At 35.5% G+C, this 10,593-nt stretch overlaps 2 protein-coding genes across 3 annotated transcripts; one reads left to right on the forward strand and one right to left on the reverse strand.

The window, feature by feature from the left end:
* Positions 1-4,756: 4,756 nt before the first annotated feature.
* On the forward strand, positions 4,757-7,465 carry LOC124220644 (uncharacterized). Its single transcript, XM_069136779.1, has 7 exons — positions 4,757-5,163; positions 5,575-5,836; positions 5,932-6,273; positions 6,379-6,607; positions 6,682-6,827; positions 6,902-7,054; positions 7,292-7,465. Exons 1-6 carry the CDS (start codon positions 5,148-5,150, stop codon positions 7,041-7,043), a joined length of 1,137 nt encoding a protein of 378 aa, XP_068992880.1. The 5' UTR covers positions 4,757-5,147; the 3' UTR covers positions 7,044-7,054; positions 7,292-7,465.
* LOC124220645 (tRNA (cytosine(72)-C(5))-methyltransferase NSUN6) lies at positions 7,324-10,530 on the reverse strand. 2 transcript variants are annotated; one of them, XM_046629835.2, is made up of 7 exons: positions 9,485-10,530; positions 9,110-9,232; positions 8,824-8,995; positions 8,543-8,705; positions 8,204-8,411; positions 7,816-8,109; positions 7,324-7,691 (listed from the first exon to the last, which is right to left on the reverse strand). In XM_046629835.2, the coding sequence occupies exons 1-7, from the start codon at positions 9,605-9,607 to the stop codon at positions 7,401-7,403; spliced, it is 1,374 nt and encodes a 457-aa protein (XP_046485791.1). In that variant the 5' UTR covers positions 9,608-10,530; the 3' UTR covers positions 7,324-7,400. The 2 variants fall into 2 exon arrangements, with proteins under 2 accessions (XP_046485791.1, XP_046485790.1); XM_046629834.2 differs by having other exon boundaries at positions 8,824-9,013; positions 9,485-10,529.
* Between the last annotated feature and the right edge of the window lie 63 nt (positions 10,531-10,593).

Consider the following 10,593-nt stretch of genomic DNA (forward strand, 5'->3'; position numbering starts at 1 on the left):
AAAAATATCCTCTTCTGCAATCAGATGACCTCTTACCTGCAACTCACGAGTGTTGTACAGGTTTATTGTAATTTTCACAATATTGTACAATTCTAAGTCCAAAGTATATGACGATGAATTGAACAAACCTTGATTTGCAAGGATTTTTATAAGTAAGACGAACCAGTACGATAACTAAGATTCAACTTATTCAGTATATTCTTGGCCTCTTTATATGCTTCTTCGATGTGGTCTACATATTTAGATTTCTTTATGTTGGTTGATTATAGATTTTCGACTGCATGAGACAGATAGAATCCGTATGAAAAAAAGATTGTACAACAGCAGAGACTCATTATTAGATGAAAAATTATTGCCAACAATCGTGTCTCAAGTTAGCAGATTTGATACTGAGTTTGAGCAAAAATCAAGGTATTTGTTGACTAAAGAATTCATGTTTAATTTCATTACATATGTGGTTGAACGGATGCAAAAAATATAAAGCAACCCGAATTCAAGTCTGATTATCGAGTTAAAAATATAGTTACATAGTGATTGTACTCATTTGTCTAAGAACGATTGTCAGAAATGTGAGAACTCGAGAAAGATCGACAACCACAAGGATGGCTGTTCGTAAAAGAAGTATAATCAGATCAGAATACACCAAAAGAGTTTTGATTGCGGAACCAGAAGAACTACTTTTTCACAATTTTCAGTACAATAAACTGTATAAGGTGTGCATTCATAAAAGTAATGGCAGAGTTAATCTAAGGAATAAAATTGTATATGTATTGTTTTAGAAGATTGTGCTGCTAAAAAATGTCGGCAATTCTACGGCCATGTATAAAATTGAAAGAAGATTACCTAATTCGAAATTTACTGTTCTCCTCAACACAGCAGCTATGAAAACGCAAAAAATTGCACCTGGCATGCACATTAAGTTAACGGTTCTATTTCGATGTGATGTTATCGAAGATCCAGAAGAATCTCTGATAATAAACGTATATCCAGGAAAAACAGTATGCATAAAAATGCATGGGTATCGAGATCCGCCTCTGCTGAGAGGTATTCTTTCTGAATTTCACATGTCACCAAAAAAAAGTAGGCTTGCCCTCAACCTTAACTATGTAACTAATCTGAATATATACTTTCCAAAAGTTGTGAAAACTTTGTATGAATCTTCGTCATGTTCTCAATCCATCGCCACGGATATAGAACAAAATAGGTCATCTTTCTTAAGTATTACCGAAGAAGAGAAGCTCAAAATACCCAGGGAACAGGTCCTATAACTTTGGTCGTTTCAGTTAGAAATTTACGTTTCCGTGACTCAATAGAAACCATTGTTACAATTTAGCTCACTGGAACTTGTGCAAATATTGGAAAATATGACAACGGCAAACTTGTTAGATGTACCCTGAACTTAGGAGCAAATTTTGAATGTGGAAAGTGCTTTATCGGCGAGCGAACCATTATATCGAGACAATTTGTTAATGATGGTGGTGATGGAAAATTTTTTATCATGAGTGAGATCGATTGGTGTACAATGAATCTTGATGCAAGTTAATTTTAATTGGACTGAATTGTTTTTTTCATTCTTTCTCCCAAGTTTAATTAATAAATTATGTGTTTCAGGATATTATGGATTGTAATATGATTCTTATACCGCCTTTTGCTGTATGGCCAGTATATTTTACACTAAAAACTGGTGAATACGTAGATATTCGTACATATTTTTGTCCTGAGTCATACGGCATGCAAGTAATTAGTACACAATATCATCTATACCGTAATATGGGATTTCGCAACAAGTTAGATGAATTAAATATCAAGTTTGTTTTTCTGGGAACTTCTTAAATTTATGTGATTTACATATAATAATTGTACTTCATAATTTTTTTAGGTCGATAAGTTATATATACTTTGTGACAATCATGCTGTTCATCCGATAGAACTCATGGGAGATGGGGTCTGGTACGACCCCGACTTTATTCGCTTTGGGGATGTACGTCAGTGTACTACTGAGATATTAAAACAAGATTGTAAATAACCTTGAAGAGACAATAACGATTCTAATCACGGAAATACTTTCAGAATATGGAAATATGTTGCTCCCCTGAAGACAACAACGTAACTTCGGTTGATTACCGTCTAAATATGGCTAGCATAGTTTCAGGTGATGTTTTAGAGAAACCTATTTTCCTTATAAATAATAGGTGAGTTGCAATAAAAACAAATCAAATAGTTTATTGTTGAATTATTAAATACCTAATATGATAATAAAAAAATCATAAGCTATCAGCAAAAGGATTTAGAAAAGAGTATCCATGCAATTTCTAATACTAAACTCTGACTTTGGAATATTCTCAAGTGACATGGAAATGTTCTATCGATGGGAAAAGCAGTCAGCAATATGTTCTACATCTGATCCAAAGAACAGCTGGTCACATCTACCAACGGAAAACCTGACTATTCAACCAGTCATGGGTTCTCTGAATGCAAATTCAATAACATTTTTCAAAGTTGTTGTACAGATGAATGATGTGGAGCCTGGTGAATATTGTACTACTTTACGGTAAGAAGGCATGAAGACTCAACAGAAATGATAGTTTCCTCACAAATTTTTAATAATCCAATATTGTATTGGCTTTTTTTTAATGTGAATGGCAGTGATCCTAAATATCTGTTTTATAAAACACTCGTATAACTGTGGTTCAGGCTATACATCGAGGATATACCTTTGGCGTCCATACCAAAGAATTGTAATTTCAGAATTACAGAATCTCGTGAAAAGCGCAGGAACTGTTCAATTGTAAGTTGCCAATAATGTTGAAAAGAAACTTACTAATATATGATTAAACATTCAAGACTGTGGACATTTTAGTCGCTGATGTTGAGGTCTGGGCATGCTGTATCCTTCCAGAGGATGGTTTAGATGTTGGTATTGTGCAGAAAATGGATAGTAAAACAAGGTGACTAAAATACTGAACGTCTCTCTGTTGAAAATGACGTTTTTCCCTTGACTATTCACAACGACAAAATTACGTCGCTGTAAAAGTTTTTTGATCACCAAGATTTATATTTCAGATTCTCAGAGGAGGCTGCAGAGGAAATTACGAATATAGATTACTATTCACCCTCAGGTTCAGTGTGTGCGATTCAAAACACTTTTGATGAGTTCGGCACAGCGGCTGACAATGTATTGATTTATGGGACGAATGATGTCAAGTGCGTTGATGATTGCAAAGAAGTAAGAGACATAAAATATTATACCGTAGAATCGTTAATCTTCTCTCCTTGATCATTACTTATGCGTGTTCAATTTCCAATGTTCATTTTAATGGACCTAATCGTTTATAATTTTAAATTTAGTCTGGCATTCTTTGGAATGCATCTCTTAGCATAGCGCAGAATCATGAAATAGATACAACTGCACCAGCCGTTCCTACACTTGACTTTCATCACCAAATGTCGAATACAGCAATTCTAATCCCTGAAAGGTAGTGTTAATTATATTATGTTGTAATAGGCGGTAGGATATCTTTTTTTAAATTAATAAATGATTGGGCAATACATTATAGTGATTTGAAGGTGTACTAGCGACTAAAAACTGTTGGTGTATGTCCTACTTTTCACAAAAATGATCACTTCGGTTAATGTAACAAAAATAACTTGTCACAGATCATTATATGTTGGTATAAAGCAAACATACTTATTAACGCTACGAAATTTGACCTGTAAACCTGTGTCCTATGCCTGGGGACTACCACCAGAGAAAGATGGGTGTAGAATGGAAGTATATTTCAATCCAAAGGAGGGTTTGATTCCTCCAACTGACACAGCTATGATCGAAGTGATCTGCTTGCCGACGAACACTGTGAGATATCTTTCGTACATCTATCGTACAATATTTCTTTTGTTGAATCACTATTTGTACTCTTTTGTCAGGGGGTAATTGAGGATTTGTATATCCCGTGTTTTGTCGGGGGTCGCCAAGATCCCATTATGCTTGGACTTCAATGTACCATTGATGCCTTGTTTGTTACTTTTCTTTTTTTACCGCCACCGAACGCCATCCCATCTCCATGTGTTGATTCAATACGTGTTGAGTGGCACAAGGCTGGTCATACATCTGCACTTAATTTAAACGTAAGTCGCAGTTTTCGACTCTATTACACATCTCATATTAGTTGAATCTCAAAGTGGAACTAGTTAATAATTCGTCAAACATTGCAGTTTATAAATACAAAATTGTACAGTGTAGCCATTGCTTACGCATGTTGCAAAACAGTTAATAGACAATTAAAATCATCGGTTTGTCTAGCTTAGAACTTGAAAATGAATCGACATTCCAAAATTGAAGAGGAACAGGAATTGAAGAACATAAATTTGGATGCTGGACAGGTAATCGCAACCACTGCGGTTGGCCCAGAAAATGTAGATATCGACAATACATCACTAGTCTCGTCTATTGAAAATCCATCTCCACCAAAAAAAAAACTTGATGTAAGATTCATGATTAGAATTTTTTATTAGTTTGGAATTTTAGGCCAGCTAATTATTTGATGACTTCATCAACATTTATAAAACCATCACAATATATTCCAGAAAAATGAGAGTGCTGAAGCACAAAACAAATTTGTTAAAGAAATGAAACTTGAAAATAGCATTACATTAACTGCTGAATCCGAAAACGAGGATTTATGCGAACCGCGAAGCTGGGAAAGCTTGTTGAAAGGCATCGTTTGGACTGTCGACAGACCTGATGAATTTATTTCTCTACGTAAACCACAACCCATAGTCCCTTTTTATAAAACAGTTGTTCCTCCCATTATGCAACCTTTGGCAATAGAATTCACTAACTTGCCTTTACGAACAGGTAAAATATCAGTGTCTAATTTTTCGATTACTCTCTAGTTTTGGGAAATTTCAATACAAAATCAATAGAGCATGAAAGATTATTTCATTCATTTGTGTTGTGAAATGTTTGAACACTGCTTTTAGTAATCCTTGTAATACGTAATTCATTAGTGGAAAAAAGAACATTCGTAATCCGCAATGAAACTCCAGCTGCATCATCATTTTCTCTATCTTCAAAACAATTTGGCCCTACTAAGCATACGAAAGAATTGGAACCAGAGGATGTAATTAATTCTACATATGCCACTGTAATGGGGCATAAATCAAGTAATGTATAATATGTCAGAATATTGGAATATGAGCGTCAAATTTTTTTTTTTTCTACATCATTGAAATTGATGGATGATACGTAACTTTCATTGCAATATTTAATCTTTTAAGCAAACAGTGAAGAGTTAAAAAGTTATTGGCATTACGTTTCATTATAAGGTTCGTCATTATTCATCAATGTAAAACCAAGAAAAATTCTCATAATTTTTTTGTGTATTCAACATCATAAAACCGTTCTACCAAAATCAGGAGACAAAAACATTCCTAAAACGAACCCATTCTAGTTTAGATGTTTGTATTTATTTTTTGTTATTCTTTACCATCGCTTGACTTGTTGATCAGAAAATTGTAAGATACTTGTTTATCATAACATAATTTTTTACTCCTGGAAAAATCTGAATTTAATAGAGAATTATTGGGACGACATTAAGCCACCAGTCCAAGGCATTGTTTTGGTAATAGAACCTACGGATGGTCCTCTTGCTCCTTACGAAACAGTTCCTGTTGACATTTACGTCTACGCTGACACTTGGGGAGTTTACATTGACGAAATTGTGGTATCTATTGCTGGCTTGCCTGATTATATCTTTGGTGTTTGTATTGAAGTTATTGGATCACCTGTAACATACCCTATCTGTAAAAATGGAATACATGAGACACCTACAGTGAGGTACCAAGTATAAATTATATAATTTATTACACCCTTGTATCTATGTTTAAATCTACGTAATTAATCGCATGGTAAAAATTAATTTTGGACCATAGATTTGGAACTGTAAATTTTGAGACCGAGAAAGTAACACGAAGAATAATAGTTGAAAATACAAGCACTGTAATGCTCGCCATAAATTGGCAGAGTTATGTGATTGACTCTGAGGTGACCAAGGATTCTATACCTTTCAACATCACCTTGCAAATGTTTAGCCCACTTGCAAATGAAATTTCCAATCCAACGTGTACAGACTTGATAAAGACTTCCGATTCGGTGATAGAAAAGTCAGAACAAGATATACTGGATTATGGCAAATGTGATAGTCTCAGAAGTTCGGTGACGGTTGAAAGTAACTTATTTCAATCCCAAGATGAAACTCCTTGGACTCAAACTTCGTATGTATTCAATCTCTTAACTGGACAGCTATTCCAAACGTTTTCTAGTTTTTACTGAAAAGCCATACATAGTAAACAACCCATATTAATCTCTTCCTGGCACAGATGCTGTTATGAAAGTCTTGCATCACGTAATAAGGTTTTCTATCGGAATACAGACAGTAATTTGGAAATTAGTGTTGGAACAAATAATTGTAACGAGGATTCTGTGGAGTACATTACTGAAACTGAACTAACAACAACCGACTGGAGTGAACAAACTGTTGATAGAGAAACTGATCTAGAAATCGCCATGACACCTTACTATGGAACCCCAGACTATTGTGTGTTCAGAGTAAGGAAAAAATTTTGCTATGTATCATAGATTACTTACGGAAGTTTCAACGGCAATGAATAATTTTTTACTAGGTAACTCCGCCAGAACTAGTTATACCAGTTAAGGGGAAACAGTCTTTACAAATTACTCTGAACATTGGTCAATTTCCAATACAAAATGGTGCGAGTGAAGTTCGTGGCCGTCTTGTGGGGTTCATACGAATTGCACCTATGCACAAGTATTATACGAATCTTGAGTAAATCTCAGCATTGATTACAATATCGGTGTAATATAAATTGATTATATCAATAGGTACAAAGCCGATTGTTACTCCCGTAATGACGGTGCAATGCTCATACCTACTGAAATAAAGCTGGAAGCTAATATTCTGCAACCAGTGATAACAAACGAAGATTCCTACACTGAAGGAAGTTTCAACATTTTTGAGAATTGAAGTCCCTCAAAGTAAGTTAGTTGTTATGCATTCTCATTATTCACAATGAAATGACAACGCTTGCAAAGTATTGCCAGCAGTATCAAAACATCGTGTGTCCGCAATTGCTCAAAGTGATCAAAATTAGAGCAATTCTTCTAAACATAAATTGTCAACAAAACATCCACTTAACGCAAGCAAACCTTGTATAGCAATTACTCGGCGAAAAAGCAATGACAATTGCAACTAGTGGAATTGACTTTTTGCAGATACCTTGGTTGCCTGGACTTGGTTACCTGGATAGTCAAAAATATTGAAAATTTATTTACTTAGTGCACTAAGAAGTATATCAGTACATAACGTCAGCAGTAGTTTAATTCAAGTTTCTGCAATTGTTTTAACAAAACACGCTATAAAAAATCCTACACTATCACTTTCCACTCCAAATCTACACAGATTTTTTGATTCTTCAGAGGTCAGTCCAGAGATCTCCATTCCTGATGCACCAATGTGTGGTAATCCAAGAGAACACAAATTTTTTCGTACTGATTCTAGTCGCAAGTACGGATATGTTCTCAATGCCCAAGAAACAATACCCTCGTTCTCACCTACTGTTATTGTACAAGTACTGTACACCAAGACTCCACCAAACTTGAGCAGTTGAACGGCCTATCATAGAAATGTTTTTGTTAATAATTGTAACAGATATTCTATTGAACGTTTTAATTCTATTATTCTATTATTCTATTATTTCTATTATTCTATTCAATGTTCTAAATAAACTTCAACCAACCGCAGAGAATAATTTCCTTTGTAAAGGTACATAGGAATTGATTTGTGCAACTGTAATTGGGTTTGTGAGTTGAGGCCTTTGCCCTAGAGCGCTACAAGGAACATCAAGTAGAATTCGATCGAAAGATTCCGCATTGTAAGGAGGCCCGTTGGAAAATATTTTCTCCTTCACTTCACTTACAGCTTTTGTTGAATCGAAACAGAATATTTGAATATTTGTAGCACGGAACTCATTGCATTGAATTCTCATTCGTTCTACTTTGGATTTTATCTTCTCTAAGGCTACGATGGTTCCCTGAAAGAATTAAATAATTGAAACTCTATTTCGATACAGCAATTACAGCGTCATTCTTGCTTGCATATCGTAATTACTACAAATTATGTATTACCGAGCCTTTCATAAGGTCAGAAATGTGAGTAGTTTTATTGCCAGGAGCAGCGCACATGTCAAGAATAATTTCATCCGACAATGGATTGAGAACACGACTGCAAATTATAGATGGTAAGTTCTGCAGTAATGCTGAACCCTTAGAGAGCACGGAGTCGCTCAAACTGGGTAAACGAGACACAACATCTGTCATGAATACCGCAATCCCGCTGTAATATCATTATGGTATACTAAGTGAGTGGTCCCTAACGGTTTCTCTGAATTGGAAGAAAAAAACCGTATAACCATTCTTCTGCGAATTGTACATCAGTGACAAAATTTTATCCATTTTACATCATACCTGGGACTTTTTACAGTTGCGCCAAACAAAGCATTTCTTGTTATTCTCAAGACACCATTACCAAGAAATACTTTGTAGGGACTCACATAGCGTTTGTTGAATCCTTTTTTACAATCTCCAGTCAAATCTGCATAGACACTCACCGTGTCTCCAACTTGTAAGCCTGTTCAAAGGGTTCCACTTCATTTCCTACGGGTGCTTAGTTTATGAACTCACTCACGTTTTGCTTAGTTGTTTTTTTTTTTGGTTCTGAATTCAGGCAGTAATGAAGCTTCTCTTACCTTGCGGAATCCCCATAACACCAGGAGCAAATACATGGGCACCTCTCAGAACTGCTGTACCGCATATCGAATCAACAATAATTTCTTTGGGCAGATATTGGAAATTGAGCTCCACAGTAGTATCACAGCAGCTAACAACGATTAATTCAGGAAAATATCGATTTGTACGGACCTTAAAAGTTGGTCCAATCTGAATAATCAAAGTTGTTCGTTTAAATGAAAACTTGAAAGGATATTGAAGATTGAGTTAGGACGAAACTTATTTGAGTATCAAGATAAATATTACCTGAGAGAGTTCCTTTGTGATCTCTTTTACAACAGTCTCAGTATCTGCGACTAAATTATTGACTCTGAAAGTTGTGGTTTTTGGAGTACTGCAGAGCCAGGAGCACAAACAATCCAACCTAGCCTGAGGAAATTATTAATTCATCACGATTGCGTGAAAATTTTTGCATGGTAGGAACATACTCATGACTTTCGTGGTTGAGTTAATTTCTTGCATTGAACATATTCGCATAATTTGCACAAGTCGACAAGAGAGTCGATTAAGTCAATTAATCAAACAGTGATGTCAAGGGTGTGTAATTCCACAATTCTCTTTCATTCCACAGTACGGTAATTGCGATAAAATCGGTGGAAGGCGACGTTGAGTAATGATTACCTGAACATCGTTGAAGACCGTATCATCGACATGACCAATTAACCTAAGCATTTCATTTTGCAGTTCGGCACGTATTTCACTGTTATGTTTAAAAGGAGATTTTGGATATAAGTATAAAGGCATCGTGATGATTTGATATGTGTATGTGTAAAATTGTCCTTTCTCCTTAAAAATCTTGGTAAAAACAAATGCATATAGTCTTGATATAGTCGAATCGTTTGCAAACACGTGTGATTCTCCGGAAATGAACCTTTCCTTTGCACAACCGGGAACCCCCCACCAAAGTTTACGTCGCTACACATGGATCTGAACACAATCTGACATTTGTATCTGACGCAAAATGCTGACACTTGCTTGATGGTGTAATGTATGCAATAAAATGTGGTTTGTCATAGCTCGTTGGAGAACTTTTTAATGATATTTACTCACCGACATGAGTTATTGATTATATTAAATTTGTTTTGATGTTAGTTTGAATCTAAAATCGTGTTCTAGTGGGATATATAGAAATCGTTTTGATATTGAATAACTGCATCGGAAATTATTCGTACTTATGGGATATAATATAAAAAGAGGGCCTTACAATTTTAATACGTGTCATTAAGAATAATATTGATCTAGTCGCATCTTTCCGAAAATCGCAAATCTGTAATAAAATCGAGATCGGTTGCATAGGAATAGCGATCAGTGCTTGTACCCGCTATCCGGTCTTTACTGGAAATGATTGATGACTATATCGATCATTAAAAAGCTAAAATGTAACGAATTCGTTGCCATCCCACATCTACAGGCTGGCTGCACCGTTATCGGTCGCCAAGAACTCGCTGACGATAAATAACAAACTCAATATGAGACACAGATATTTGGAGATGACAAAGGAAATATGATACAGCGAAGAAGAGGTATTTGACTCGTAGAAGTATTTCATTTGCCATTCTCATCCCCTGGTTCGCATTGGAGCACGTGTTATTGCAAGGTTCGATTTTCAATGGATAAATTGTAGGGCTTAGGCCAGTTTCGGCTTTCTTTTGTCGATGATTTCGCGAACACTCGTGTCAGCGCCATCTGCAGGCAAGAATCGGCATTATGGAATAGTTTTCTCACGGCCA

This window comes from Neodiprion pinetum, chromosome 5, assembly GCF_021155775.2.
Source record: "Neodiprion pinetum isolate iyNeoPine1 chromosome 5, iyNeoPine1.2, whole genome shotgun sequence".
Lineage (NCBI taxonomy): Eukaryota > Metazoa > Arthropoda > Insecta > Hymenoptera > Diprionidae > Neodiprion > Neodiprion pinetum.

Excerpts from the sequence above, each read along its gene's own strand:
- LOC124220644 (XM_069136779.1), top strand. Across the intron at positions 5,837-5,931 it reads CATGAGACACCTACAGTGAG|ATTTGGAACTGTAAATTTTG; the intron begins GTACCAAGTATA and ends TTTGGACCATAG. Across the intron at positions 6,608-6,681 it reads CAGACTATTGTGTGTTCAGA|GTAACTCCGCCAGAACTAGT; the intron begins GTAAGGAAAAAA and ends ATTTTTTACTAG.
- LOC124220645 (XM_046629834.2), bottom strand. The coding sequence starts at position 9,607 with ATGCCTTTATACTTATATCCAAAATCTCCTTTTAAACATAACAGTGAA. Across the intron at positions 9,233-9,484 it reads CGGTCTTCAACGATGTTCAG|GCTAGGTTGGATTGTTTGTG; the intron begins GTAATCATTACT and ends TAATTTCCTCAG. Across the intron at positions 9,014-9,109 it reads TCACAAAGGAACTCTCTCAG|ATTGGACCAACTTTTAAGGT; the intron begins GTAATATTTATC and ends TTGATTATTCAG.